Source organism: Jaculus jaculus, chromosome 3 (assembly GCF_020740685.1).
Source record: "Jaculus jaculus isolate mJacJac1 chromosome 3, mJacJac1.mat.Y.cur, whole genome shotgun sequence".
Lineage (NCBI taxonomy): Eukaryota > Metazoa > Chordata > Mammalia > Rodentia > Dipodidae > Jaculus > Jaculus jaculus.
In genome coordinates, this window is record NC_059104.1 from 186,665,843 (window position 1) to 186,680,699 (window position 14,857).

The 14,857-nt window shown below is 41.0% G+C and overlaps 1 protein-coding gene across 1 annotated transcript in view; it reads right to left on the reverse strand.

Moving 5' to 3' along the window:
- Slc17a6 (solute carrier family 17 member 6) overlaps positions 1 to 14,857 on the reverse strand; it is a 42,008-nt gene that overhangs the window by 14,452 nt on the left and 12,699 nt on the right. Inside the window, exons 4-6 of the mRNA XM_004650817.3 lie at positions 3,774 to 3,888; positions 2,809 to 2,896; positions 1,001 to 1,087 (exon numbers count right to left, since the gene is read on the reverse strand). Of these exons, the coding sequence (XP_004650874.1) occupies positions 1,001 to 1,087; positions 2,809 to 2,896; positions 3,774 to 3,888 (290 nt within the window). The remainder of the gene's footprint in view (positions 1 to 1,000; positions 1,088 to 2,808; positions 2,897 to 3,773; positions 3,889 to 14,857) is intronic.

Here is a 14,857-nt window from a genome sequence, read left to right on the forward strand (position 1 = left end):
TGAGATATGCACATTACTATACAGTCTCTTATCTCCAACTAAGCAATGAATTGAGGCAAAATCAATGATTTGGGAGACAGCCATACAAACAACAGAGTGTGCTGAATTATGGGCATGGATGCCTAATGAAAAGAGTGAATTAAAAATCTGATATTTTAAAAAGTTGTCCCTAGAAAAATGAATGTTAATACCTATATGGCTTACATTGTAGGGCATTCACATATCCCAAATCTACTCATGGCTCTAGACTACCACCCATTATAAAGCAACATTTCAACATTTGGTAGCGTTTTTCACAGACCACTTGCAACCACAGAATCATTTCAAAGGGAGAATGTCAAATTTAGATGCAGCCTGACATGGTTCTGCAGCATGGTTTCATTAATTTTTTCAGAATCATGTGCCCACATCTACAGATGTCATGAATTGTCTTGGAAAGAAAGACATTAGTGTGCCGGAAGTGGTAAGTTTTAAGCTTCTTATTAGAATGTTTCAATGTAGAATTTCATTTTTATATAAATGTGGGGATAAGCAGACTTTAATCTTGGGGCTAATGAGGACAAAGATATGTGCCTGAAACAAATGACTGCTGGTGTCCATTGAAATTTGTACTACTACCCAACTCCCAGACTACCTCACTGCTCAGTTGCATGGAGGCAAAATCCCCGCAACGACCAAGAATCTATAGCTGTTTCCTCTTCCACAGCTCTTACTCGGGGCCTAATAATTTTCTTCATAATCAAGAGCGCAGCTATACTCTAGATATTGCAAAATGTCCACAAGCAAGGTAGGTGACTTTCAGCACAAGAAACAGCAATGTAGAGAAAATAATGGAAATAAATATTTTCTTTGCTCTTATCAGAACATAAAGAAACAATTTTAAAATATTAAAGTAAGTGAATAAATGCAAATCGGTGATCAGGCTTACTGTGTGTGCACATATTTATTTTAGCTTACGCAGACACCTCATGCAACTCTCTCATAAGCAAACAGAACCTACCATAGACATAAAACACTGAAGACCAGCCAGTGTACTGCACCAGGATGCCAGCTAAAGGCATCGCAATCACAGCTCCAGCATAAGACCCTAAAGGGGAAAGGGGATAGAGGAAAGTAAGAGGAAGCGATAGAGTTCCTGGAGTCATCTCATGTTCCCGAGTTGGCTCACACAAACACACTTGCACATTCAGGTGCACACAGCCACCCACGCCTACGTACTTATACAACACCCCAGGACCAGACAGCAAAGGACACCCATGCGGGAGATTCAAAACACACAGAGTGGCCTTGCTGGCAGATGTGCACTTGAACAACGGCCTGTGGGAGAGTCAGCAGTGGTTAGAATGAGAAACCGTCTTGGCACTAAACTGTATGCTTCTTGGAGTAGAGCTATGCAGGTTTAACTTTGCTTGGTATTTTCTGCCTTCACTTTAAAATTCACCAAAGGTGACCATGAAAATGTTACCAGAAAAGATCAATAATAATGGTATTATTTATACCCAAAGCCTGAATGTTTGTAAATTAAAAAATTACAGGCAATATTACTGGTAATCCTTATGGTTTGGGTATAAAATCAAATTACCTATATTGCTTTTGTTGGCTGTTTTCAGGAGCTCTAGCCTCTGAATTCTGAAGCAGGTTATGCTCTCTGTTGGTCTGATTTGGAAATGGGATGGCTTATTTGCCTTACACCTCAAAGTCAGAACTGGAGAGTGTTTTGCCCTCACAAAATAACCTAAGCTTATATTAACTGTCTTGGTACAATTTAAAAGTTAACAGTGGGACTGGAGAGATGGCTCAGAGGTGAAAGGCACTTGCTTGCAAAGCCTCCTGGCCCCAATACTCACATAAAGCCAGGTGCACAAAGTGGCACATGCATCTGGAGTTTGTTTACAGTGACAAGGGGCACTGGAATGGCTGCTCTCTCTCTCTCTCTCTCTCTGTGTTCCAAATAAACAAATAAATGTTAAAAATAAATAAAAGCAGTGAATCAAAAATATTTTTAGGCTGGTTGGAATAATTCTTTAAAATCTTCAAGTTGAAACTTATTAAGTCTGTTTCCTAAGAAAACAGTGATATCTTGTTTCCTAAAATAAAAGTTTCATCATAGAATATAGTAAAAGCGCTTAGGAAAATAGGAGTAGCTATGCTCATTTTCATTGTAATACATACTTTCAGTCATTCCTGTGACTTTGATTCCATCAATTTGCTCACAGTAATTCTAGTATATAATTGTATCAAATACAAATCCTAATGAACTGTTACATTTCACTACCAGACAAAATTAAAAGCAAAATTAATATTTTAAAACATAAATCTATCATTTTCATTTTTTATGTTTTGACTTTGCAAATATGACTTAAATATGCTATTTGGTTTGTGTTTTTCAATATTTTGAATTTTATTTATTATTTACTATCAGAGAGACAGAGAGAGAGAGATAAGGCACGCCAAGGCCTCTAGCCACTGCAAATGAACTACAGACACGTGTCACCTTGTACATCTGGCTTTCATGGGTACTGGGGAATCAAACCTGGGTCCTCAGGCCTCACAGTCCTGCGCCTTAACCTCTAAGCCTTCTCTCCAGCCGCTGTTTTGTTTTTTCATGCCTGCCCATACTTGAGGAAAGACAAGGACAACCAGGGTTGGAGAGTGCCAGTCAGAGCTGCAGAAGTTGGAACAGTGTAGAAAACCTTTCTCCCCCCAAACGCAGACACCTTTATAGGCGAGTTTAACGAACCTTTACCTCTGACCCCGGTTTCCCCTAAGCTTTCGCCCAGCACAACTGCGCTCGCACACAGCGCTTACCGCAGAAGGAGGTGGTGGCCAGCCTGCTCCTCTCCAGAGGAGGGGCCCACTTGCTCCAGATCCCGTGGCATGCTGGGTAGGTGACGCCCTGTGGTAGGGAACACAGCCATCACCTTTGAGGACCCAGGGCCCCTGGGAAGTCAGTGCACCCCCTTCTCTGTGACTCATGGGCTCCCACTGAGCCCAGGAACCTCACAGGAAAGCCTCGGCCCAGACCTTAGACTAGGCGCCCTGTTGCCGCGCTCCCCACTCTTCAGGCCTGTGTCCCACCTCAGGTTTCTTACTACAGCAAATGCTGTGGCCATCAGTTGCATGCAATTCCCAACCGATTGGGGACTTTGGACAACTGTTTACAAGGCATTAAATTCAGTAATTCTCATATTTAAGGGTGCTAAACATCAGGAGGAAGTGCTGAGGTCATTGCCGCTTTCTCTCCTGGAAGTGGTGGCTGAAATTTAAGATGGTAAAACTGATTAGCCCTTTCTATTATGTTAATACTGTGAGATTTTTTTTTTTCTTTTTGTAGGAGGGAGAGTTTTTGTTTGTAGGTATCTTAAGATTTGGCATTGTTTTTCTTTCCCCATCATACCCTACAGAAAGGAGCAGTGCATAGGGCAAAGTTTTAAAGATGGCACTTCTGTCTCCACGATGGCATCAAAGAATCGGTCACCAGGTAGAGACGTCTTCAACAAACGACTTCTGGGTGATTAGCCACGAGGACTTAGTACAACACTTAAGTGAATGGGAGGGCCGGTCAGGAGCAACAGGGCACTTGGCAAGCATGTGTGGAGATCTGAACTTGAAATCCAAATACCTGTTCACCTAAAACTCCGACAGTTTCATTTCATTTTATCATTATGCGCTATAACTTAGTATGTATCTACAAATTAAGGCAAAGATGAGTTTACGATTTGCAGTCACACACAAGCTAAAATGATGAAGTTAAAATGGGGCTGGGCCCACACCTCCACAAGTCCTTGCAGTATCCTAACAAAGATAACACATCCGTAGTGCACTCTGGCTGCCGATGGGATGAGCATATTTAGGGTAGAGGTGAGAAGTATGGCAGCTCCAAAAACCCTGAAAGAGAAAAAAATGAGAAGATAGTTTAAATTATTCAGCAGTTTGTATCTATCACCCTAAACTTGTCAGGTCAAGGGAAGCAAGCAAGATAATCAACAATTGAACCAATTATTAAGTGAACATTTCTCACAAAGAATAAAATCTTGGAAGTGTCTGGTTAGTTAAAAGTGCATTCAAAGTTATGTGACAAAAATAATTGAATGATGAGCCAGGCTCGATGGTGTGCGCCTACAGCCACGGCACTTGGGAGGCTTAGGCAAGACGATGAGGAGTTCAAGGACATCCTGGCTAATAGCTAGTTAGAAGTGACCCTGGGGTATTCAAGAACATATCTCAAAGAAAAAAAAATAACATAAAAGAAAGAGAAAGGAAGGATGGAAGGAAAGGCAGAAGGAACAACTGAAAGAGAAGGAAGTAGGGAGGCGAGAAGTGAGGAACGAAGGAAAGACTGGTTAGCTTAATAACACTTGCTTTCATCATAGGTACACATTTAATGAGCCACTGCACATGCTTTGAGTCCAGACCTCAGTCTACAATAATTCCTAAGGACCAGGGCTCATTTTTCATATCAGTTGTTTTGGGACAGTGCCTGGTTTGCTGCCGCCAGAGAGTTATTGAAGTCATAAGGATGCTTACATAGATTTGGGCTTTTGTACACTTTTTCAACATCCATGAAAGCTACATAAACATAGAAATTTTATAAAAGCCATCATATTTTAAATGCCCCAAGTAGTCTCATAGTTAGGCCGCACAGCAAATTTTTACTCTTGACCAGTCATATATACTTCTGCCTCAAGTTTCTCTCTTTGCTTTCTTTCCTTTTATCAGGGATTAAAGGTAGATAGGTTAGAGGTATAATGGCAGATTCTGTGTGAGGTACACTGAACATCACATACATACAACTTTTCAAGAAAGAATTGCAGGAAAAATGGTGCTAGAAATTTTGTCCATGTGCAAGTAATATTTTTATTCCATTCCAACATTTTAAGTAAAAGCTTCCATAGCATTCATACTGAGAAATAAAACTATCTCCTCAGCTAGAGAACTTTAGAGTGAGTCTCTTACAGAGATGTTATGAGAACTGTCCTCTCTGAAGAGGATAAGTGTCACCGGGTTACGCCATTGGTCCTTCAATTCATGAAGCACTAATGTAGAAGAGCCCTTTCCTACCAAGTGAAATCTATGCACATGCTCCTCTACCTTCCTTCCTCAAGAGAAGACATCACTCCTCACATGAACATTCGAGCCAATGATGTGTTTCAAGTTTCTAACTGAATCTTCTAAGTAGCCACAGTAATAGACCTATTTGAAATCATTTTACCATTTCCAGAGTCACATAGTAGTTGATCAAGAGATCACTGGTTTTGGATTCCATGCTTCCTCCTGAAGTGTGTGTGTGTGTGTGTGTGTGTGTGTGTGTGTGTGTGTTTCACTGTGATAGAAGGAATAGGTGTGGCATTGTGAATGGAATCTGGGGCTTTGTACAGTCTAAGCAAGACCTCCCCATTGAAAACATCCCTAGCCTACAGTGCTTCTAATTATATAACCTAGCAAGAATATCTAAATACCTGCATTTATAATTCTTTACCTATTGCTATTGCTTTGGAACATATTCTGACTTTATTATAACTTTTTATAATTTTAAGAATAAAATTCATCAAACTTTGCATGGAGTATGAGATGAGAATTTATTTTATAAAGCTGCTATCCACAGTAATATATAAATAATTAAAATTTGGGGTTTGAAAATTCTTACCCCATGTGGGAACTCTTTACACTTTATCTTCTCACACCATCCTAACTGAAGCAACTTTTCTATCCCATACTCATTTGCACATTCTGACTTCAAAGCTTTGTGGGGCTGTATCTGGGGGTCATGCATTGTGCTAGTAGTAAAGAGCTAAAATGTACAGAGCACTTACTATGTTTAATATAGTAAATTATCTAATCCTTTTCTTTAATTTTTTTTTAATTTATTTTATTTGAGAGCGACAGACACAGAGAGAAAGACAGATAGAGGGAGAGAGAGAGAATGGGCGCGCCAGGGCTTCCAGCCTCTGCAAACGAACTCCAGACGTGTGCGCCCCCTTGTGCATCTGGCTAACGTGGGACCTGGGGAACCGAGCCTCGAACCGGGGTCCTTAGGCTTCACAGGCAAGCACTTAACCGCTAAGCCATCTCTCCAGCCCTAAATTATCTAATCTTAACAGAAACTTCCTTCTCATCTCATTTTACAAATAAGTAAATTGGGCCAGAAAGACTGGCCAATAAAATATAAAGTAGCAGAGCCAGTATTATAATCCAGAGTCCTGTGACATGAAAATCTAGGATACTTTGTGTACAGGATATGGCTAATACTCAGAGAAAGATAAGTGAACAAGGAGAGAGAGGGAAGCAGGAGCCAAAGACAACATATGCCAAAGGCTATCACAGAGAAACAAGCGGGACTACCCACTCCATTGCAGCTGTTCAGGAATAAAATCTTTCATAGGGAAACATTCCAGAGGGCCTGGAAGGATGCTTATGAAAGAGAAGAAAGTCCAAAGGAAGGAACAGATCCACAGGGTTCAGAACTGGCAAAGGTACATTAAGTTGTGCCTCACTCAACAGATACCATCTGAGAAACAAATAATTTGACAATGATTTTCAATGTGCAAAGAGCACAGAGTATATTTACACCAACTAACTGGCTATGACTCTAGGCAAAATCCTCTTAACAACAGGTAGACAATCCTTGTCTGAAATGTCATCAGGAGACACCCAGGAGTAACAGGAAGCAGGGCAGTGTTGAAAATACTGCAAGCGTAGTACAGGAGAGTAGGAGAAATGAGAATAGAATGGACGAAGAGTGTTTGAAGAAACATGCATAGGGAAGGAAGTGACGCACATCCCCCAGGCCAAACCAAGTCAGCAGTGGTGGAGTTTGGGGTGATCAGAGAGGGTGAAGACTTGACTATGACCCTGAAATGAAATGAGTATGACCCTTACTGGAAGTAGTGGGAGAAAGACCTGTAAATCTAGGAACTGAAAAGTGATCAGATCCTCATTCCAGGAGAGAGAACAAACAGAGCCATATGTGGTAAAGAAGGGGGACCAGGCAGGCAGAAATTCAGCAAAGTGTTGGATGACCCAACCTTTGGCACTCAGTAACTGTGAGTGTCTGCCTTCCTCACCTATCAGAAGAGCAGCACTTTATAACACCCCTGGGTATAGACCCACACTTACTGCAACACTATTCACAGTGGTCACAAATTGGAACCAGCCCAGGTGCTCACATACACATGTATGAAAAATGAAAATATGGTGTATACAACACTGAATATTACCTAGTCATAAAGAAAAATGAAAAGATTTTATTGGCAGGAAAATAGATTGAAAAAGGAAATCCTTCATAGGAAATAAACAATACACAGAGATGCAAGTGTTACAGTTTCCTCAAATATGTCAAAACAAGGGGGGTAAACATTTGAAAGAGGAGAGATTATTATGGGAGGGGATTGGGAGAATTAGGAGATACATGGAGTGGATGGGGAGATCTATAGAGCAGAAGAGAGAAGGTTGCAGGCAGGTGGGTAGATCACTGCCCAGCATATACATGGATGAAAAGTCACAGTGCCAGCCATGATGTTACATGAGTGCAAAGTGACAATAATTTCTGATGAGCAAAAGGGGTTGTGTGCGGCTCTAACAACAGCATCAGTGTGTCATGGCCAGAACCATGCCTTGATTGTCTGTGATTAAAGCTCTCTCTACCACTCATCACCCCAGTGACCTTGGGCAACTTATTTATTCTCCTGTGCTTCACTCATTGTCTCCAAAATGTGAAAAGTAAACAGATCTATGAGTTGCTGCCCCCAAAAGAAAATAGAATAGTGCCTAACAGGTCTAAAGTGAAGGAATGTTAGAACTTGTTTGAAGACTGAACTCATATGTTAATGTAATTCCTTAGAACACTTTGAGGCCATAAGGAAGTCTGATGTCTTGTTCACATAATTATATCCATAACTATGATCTGATTAATGGTTGCTGTATAAAGTGAGCAAGTCATCTCTAGATTCTCCTTGTAACCCAAGAACAGCAGTAGAAAGCTGCCATTTCTCCTTAGCACAAGGTGCATCCAGCACTGAGTGCATTTCCATAGCATTCCAGGTCATAGCAACAGTGAGCCAAGAACTGTGACCTGCATTTACTCAACCTGGATGTCTACTCAGTAAACTGTGTATTATATTGCAATACCAGCAATAATCATCCTAATTCTAGTACTGAGAGCACCTGAAACATCATATAAAAATAACAAAACCTGAGCTGGAGAGATGGCCCAGTGATTAAGTGTGCTGCCTGCATAAGTATGGAAGCCTGAGACGCCCTGGGTTTGAATCTCCAGGTCTTACATAAACAGCAGTGCATGGCCTATAGATCTTAATCCCAATCCTTTGGGGGAGCAGAAACCATAGATTCGATGGGGCTCAAACAGCAGGGTCCAGAATCAGTAACAGACCCTTTGGCAAGGAAAACCAGGCGGGTGAGTAAAGGAGCAGGACAGTGCAGGTGAGCATGGGGTGGCGGGCACACGGAGGCTGCATCAGCACATACTACACACACACACACATATCAGCATAAAATACACACACACACGTACACACACATGTACACACACACATATCAGCACATACTACACACACACACATGTACACACACACATCAACATATACTACACACACATGTACACACACACATACACACACACATACACACACATCAGCACATACTACACACACACACACACATATCAGCACATACTACACACACACACGTACACACACACATCAGCAATACCACACACACACACGTACACACACACACATCAGCATATACTACACACACACATACACACACACACACACAAACACACACACACGCGCGCGCACGTTGCACTGCTCTGAGCCAATCAATTTTGACATGGAGAATGGAGGAGGGCAAATGGAATAAGACATAAAATGGGAGAGAACTCCCAGGAAGATGAAGGTCTTCAAATGAATGGGAGTAGGGAAGAAGGGACCGAAGAAGACAATGGGGCAGGAGCTCAACCAAATTACTGTATGTTCATCTATTATCCTCAACAAAGTAAAATCAATTAATAATAAATTTGTGAAACTTGCTGAGAAGTCTTTTGTGGCAGCAGTGGGAAGTGAGACTCACTTCACTCCTCTGCGAGAACTTGTCCCTGCACAGTTCTAAGTCCTCAGCCACAGGGGCTCCGTCCCTGCTGGTCCCTGCACAGTTCTAAGTCCTCAGCCACAGGGGCCTCCGTCCCGGCTGGTCCCTGCACAGTTCTAAGTCCTCAGCCACAGGGGCTCCGTCCCTGCCTGTCCCTGCACAGTTCTAAGTCCTCAGCCACAGGGGCCTCCGTCCCTGCTGGTCCCTGCACAGTTCTAAGTCCTCAGCCACAGGGGCTCCGTCCCTGCTGGTCCCTGCACAGTTCTAAGTCCTCAGCCACAGGGCCTCCGTCCCTGCCTGTCCCTGTGCTTGTCTGAGACACTCCCTGCTTTCAGCAAGTAGCTAAGGGAGCTCATTTAGGAAGGGGTTTGCTTTTTGCCTTTCATAGCAAAAATCTGAATTTCAATAAGGAAACAAAGGGAAGAAGTAATACCAGAGGTAGCACGAGGATGAAATTCAAAATCACGAAATAGGAAAGCACGGCAGTGGCTGAATTTTCACATGCACAGTAATAAACTAAGGGCTTTAAAGTCAACTTCAAGGGTCAAAGTTTCACGTTCAATGCACTGCATGTGCCTGAGAATAGACTTCTCTATATATATTTTTTAAATTATTTATTTATTTATTTGAGAGCGACAGACATAGAGAGAAAGACAGATAGAGGAAGAGAGAGAATGGGGCGCCAGGGCTTCCAGCCTCTGCAAACGAACTCCAGACGCGTGCGCCCCCTTGTGCATCTGGCTAACGTGGGACCTGGGGAACCGAGCCTCGAACTGGGGTCCTTAGGCTTCACAGGCAAGCGCTTAACTGCTAAGCCATCTCTCCAGCCCAGACTTCTATATTTATGTATGGTGATTCTGCTGATTCTGCCTTGATAGTCATTGATATAGCAAAGGCTAGGGTTTGCTACACATCAGGAAGGAAGGATGGAAGAAAGGAAGGAAGGAAGGAAGGAAGGAAGGAAGGAAGGAAGGAAGGAAGGAAGGAAGGAAGGAAGGAAGGAAGGAAGGAAGGAAGGAAGGAGGGGTAGAGGGAGAGGAGGAAGAGAAAGAAGGGAATAAAGGGGAAGGTAGGAAAGGGAGGGAGGGAGGTTACAGAGAGGGAGAGGAGAGGCAGGAAGGCCAGCCTGTGGGTGCAGCAAACCTAGAATAACTACAGTTTGATATTGTAGAAAAAAGAGGAGATAAGCAAGAGAAAACACACCACATGCTGAAATGGAAGTCATTTTAAAATACAAATTGAAAGATTAAGAACTAAAGTTCTCTGGCCTGATAGAGACTATTCCACTGACTAAATTAACTGAACAGCTGTGATATTTTCTTGACAACACTTATATACTAACATTGTATTAATAAGATAAGTTCAGTAGTTACAGTGAGACCATTCAAATATCAACTCCAGTTTTTTACTAAATGTAACCTTGGGAAGGTTGGCATCACTTTCATTCTCTAAATCCTACTCTTTCCACCTGATTGGAAACATTACATTTCCACACTTAAAAACAATGCCATGTCTTGGCAAAGACTTTCTGAATACAACCCCAATTGCTCAGGTAATAAAACCACAGATTAATCACTGGGACCTCATGAAATTACAAAGATTTTGCAATGCAAAGGACACAGTGAATAAAACAAAGAGGCAACCTACAGAATGGGAAAAAATCTTCACCAGCTATATATCTGATAGAGGATTAATATCTAGGATATACAAAGAACTCAAAAAGTTAAATAATAAGGAATCAAACAAGCCAATCAAAAAATGGGCTATGGAGCTAAATAGAGCATTCTCAAAGGAAGAAATACGAATGGCATATAAGCATCTAAAAAATGTTCTACGTCACTAGTCATCAGGGAAATGCAGATTAAAACTACATTGAGATTCCATCTCACTCCTGTCAGATTGGCCACCATCATAAAAACAAATGATCATAAATGTTGTCAGGGATGTGGAAAAAGAAGAACCCTTCTACACTGCTGGTGGGAATGCAATCTGGTCCAGCCATTGTGGAAATCAGTGTAGAGGTTCCTAAAACAGCTAAAGATTGATCTACCATATGACCCAGCTATAGCACTCCTAGGCATATATCTGAAGGAATCATCTCATTTCCTTAGAAGTAAGTGCTCAACCATGTTTATTGCTGCTCAATTCATAATAGCTGGGAAATGGAACCAGCCTAGATGTCCCTCAACTGATGAGTGGATAATGAAGATGTGGCACATTTATACAATGGAGTTCTACTCAGCGGTAAAGAAAAATGAAGTTATGAAATTTGCAGAAAAATGGATGGACCTGGAAAGGATTATACTAAATGAGGTAACCCAGGCCCAGAAAGCCAAGCTCCACATGTTCTCTCTCATATGTGGATCCTAGTTACAGATGACTGGGCTTCTGTGTGAGAAGGAAAATACTTAGTAGCAGAGGCCAGTAAGTTAAAAAGGAGATATAAAGGGAAGAGAAAGGAAGGGAGAAGGGCACTTAATAGGTTGATATTGTATATATGTAAGTACAAGGATTGAGATGGGGAGCTAATAGGATGGAGAATGGAATTTCAAAGGGGAAAGTGTTGGGGGGGAGGGAGGAATTACCTTGGGATTTTTTTTATAATCATGGAAAATGTTAATAAAACTTAAAAAAATAAAAATAACTTAAAAAAAAACAATGCCATGAAGATGAAAACATACAGATTATGAAAGGGAACACTGTCGGCTTCATGGTAAATGGCTAATGCATACTATTATTAATTTATAAATTAATCTTAATCTTTGCTAGCTTCCTTAGAGAATTATTCTTCCTCTTCCTTTCCTTCCAGAACAATATTGGCCTGATTAGATAATGCTATTTTCTATGACTGTAAATGCAAAGCATTTCTGTCATAGTGAAATTCTAGCAACTTAAAGTACATGAAAAAAATGCTGTGGGAATTCTATCTGCCACAGTTAAATGACATTGGATTGATTAAAATGCATTAGTCTCCGTCTCTGCATAATAGTCCATCAAAAACATCTACTGGAGAAGAAATATCAGTATTAGAAAGTGGACAGCTCTTGCTACTTGTCAGTGTGCCACAGTCACCCCAAGAGTTACTCTCCAATAATTCCCCCATACACAAATGACTCTGATTGTCATCTGGTCTCCGAAAGCAGGTGTTCTAGATGTGTGGCAGTACAACTCTGTAGAACCATGTTTGATGACTTAATCCAAAAGGTCATATGAGCTCCTTGCAGTATGTGTGACATACAGAATGGAGACCAGGTATGCACTGCTTCAGTCCCCAAAGTGCTACTATACGCTTGATGTATGGAGCTTTTCCGTAGGGCATGACCATCCAATTAGTTTTGTGTAAAGATCTTAAACAAAGGGTAATGATAACTTGCCTCACTGAGGCAGGTGTAGGTGATAACCTACCTCAAAACCCCTGTGATCCACATAAGCTTGTATTTTCTTCTTGCCTGTTTCACCAAACAAACAGTGGCCCTAGTGTCTGACCAGATCTAGAAGGCCCGGTTACCTTCTCTGTATGACTGTAACTCTAGGAAGCTCAGCTACATTCTCTGCATGACTGTAGCTCTAGAAAGTTCAGTTACCCTCGATGTATGACTGTGGCTCTAGGAAGCTCAGTTACCTTCTCTGCATGACTGTGGCTTGAGGACGTTCAATTTCCTTCTCTGCATGACTGTGGCTCTTGGAAGCTCTGCTACCTTTTCTGCATGACTTTGGCTCTAGGAAGCTCAGCTGCCTTCTCTGCATGACTGTGGCTCTTGGAAGTTCTATTACCTTCTCTGCAGGACTGTGGCTCTAGGAAGCTCAGTTACCTTCTCTGCATGACTGTGGCTGTAGGAAGCTCAGCTACCTTCTCTGCATGACTGTGGCTCTAGGAAGCTCAGCTGCCTTCTCTGCATGACTGTGGCTCTAGGAAGCATAATAGTGCTGAGAAGAAGTGACAGAGGAGTGTCCAGCACCGAAACATCTCTATCACACCCTTCAAGGCTAAGAGTCCATTGCAGAAGATGTGGTGGAAAGAATGTAAGAGCCAAAGGAAGGGTTCCACTCCTTACGATGCAACTGTCCTGACAGATATTGGCTTTGATACTCATGACCGCACAGTATCTAGCAATACCTACACAAGACTTTCATAATAGGAGAAAAAGACAATGACATCAAAATAAAGGAGAGACTAATGGAGAGAGGGCAGGGATATATGATGGAGAGTGGAGTTGTAAAGGGGAAAATGGGAGAGGGGAGGGAATTATCATGGTTTATTTTCTGTAAGTGTACAAGTTGTTAATAATAAAATTAAACATAAAAATGATTTTCTCCAGCAATCCAAATCCTGCTAATAAAAAGATAAAAGTTTAAAATTATTCCTTGGCCAAGCTCTTTCCTATGGATTTAATTCAGAATTAATTACTATAGTGATTGGACAACTATGAAATAAGTATTTTAAAAGCTATATAAGAAAAGGAACAAAGGATTTGATAAAGAATATAAATTTGAAATCAGGCATCCTGAATTCAAACTCAGTTCTGCTGTTATCATTGGTGATATTGGGGAAAACAGCATATAATTCTATACTCTTTTCTTTCATGAACAAAAGTTCAGTGTGTGTGCCTCATAAGGTCAGCATGAAGAAGACAATGTTCCCAAAACATGAAGGGTGTCATTCTAGCTCATGTGCCTCATCAAGTGTAGAACTGCACCAATCAGGACAATAGTGGGAATCCATGCATTCTCTCTCCCTACCCTTCCACAGTTCTCCAATATGCAGAAAGGTATTTTTCCCTGATTTGTAATCTTCCTCCACAAAGGATGAAAAGCTGCTGGGATATACAAATATCATGTTAACCCCCATGGTTTGTCTGGGTTTCAGCAAATAAACTGTCTTTCATCTTTTCCCACTTCTCTCTAAAAGCCTAAATCCTAGTATTTTTTGATTGTTTTGTTTTTTATTTTTTGAGGTAGAGTCTCACTCTATCCCAAGTTGACCTGGAATTCACTATGTAACTCTGTAGTCTTAGGGCGGCCTTGAGCTCATGGCGATCCTCCTACCTCTGCTTCCTAAGTGCTGAGATTAAAGGTGTGCGCCACCATGCCTGTCTTATTTTAACACACACACACACAATTTATAAATTATATATATTATATATTTTTAACACTTCTTTTTATTTATTTATTTATTAGAGACAGAGAGAGGGAGAGAGAGAATGAGTGTGAATGGGTGTGCCAGCGCCTCTAGCCATTGCAAATGAACCACACCACGTACATCTGGCTTACATGATACCTGGAGAGTTGAACCTGGGTCCTTGGGCTTCACAGGCAAACACCTTAACCACTAAGCCATCTCTTCCAGCCCTAATTTTTTTTTTTTCTGTAGGAATACTTCTAGTGTTTTTCTTCCTCCATTGTTTATGTTGAGAAACATTACCATCAGGAGATGCAAAGTATACATTTCTGTTGTTTATTTATAAATCTTTACTTTCTTTTTTTTTTTCTTAAAATTCCATTATGGATTTTTTTTTCAGGTAATCATAAAAATTGTCCCATAGACTAAATGCTACATTTAATAGCAAAACAAAGCAAGGTAGTTAATCTGAGAATACCTTATTGAATTTGTGTTATAGAAGAGAGAGTTAAGATTCTCCAATGCTGTTTAATCAATTATGTGTTGATAAAATAATCTTTAAATCTGGATTTGCATTTGAAGTCTTGGTGATTTTTATTTATTTATTTATTTGCTGTTGCTTTTGTGGTC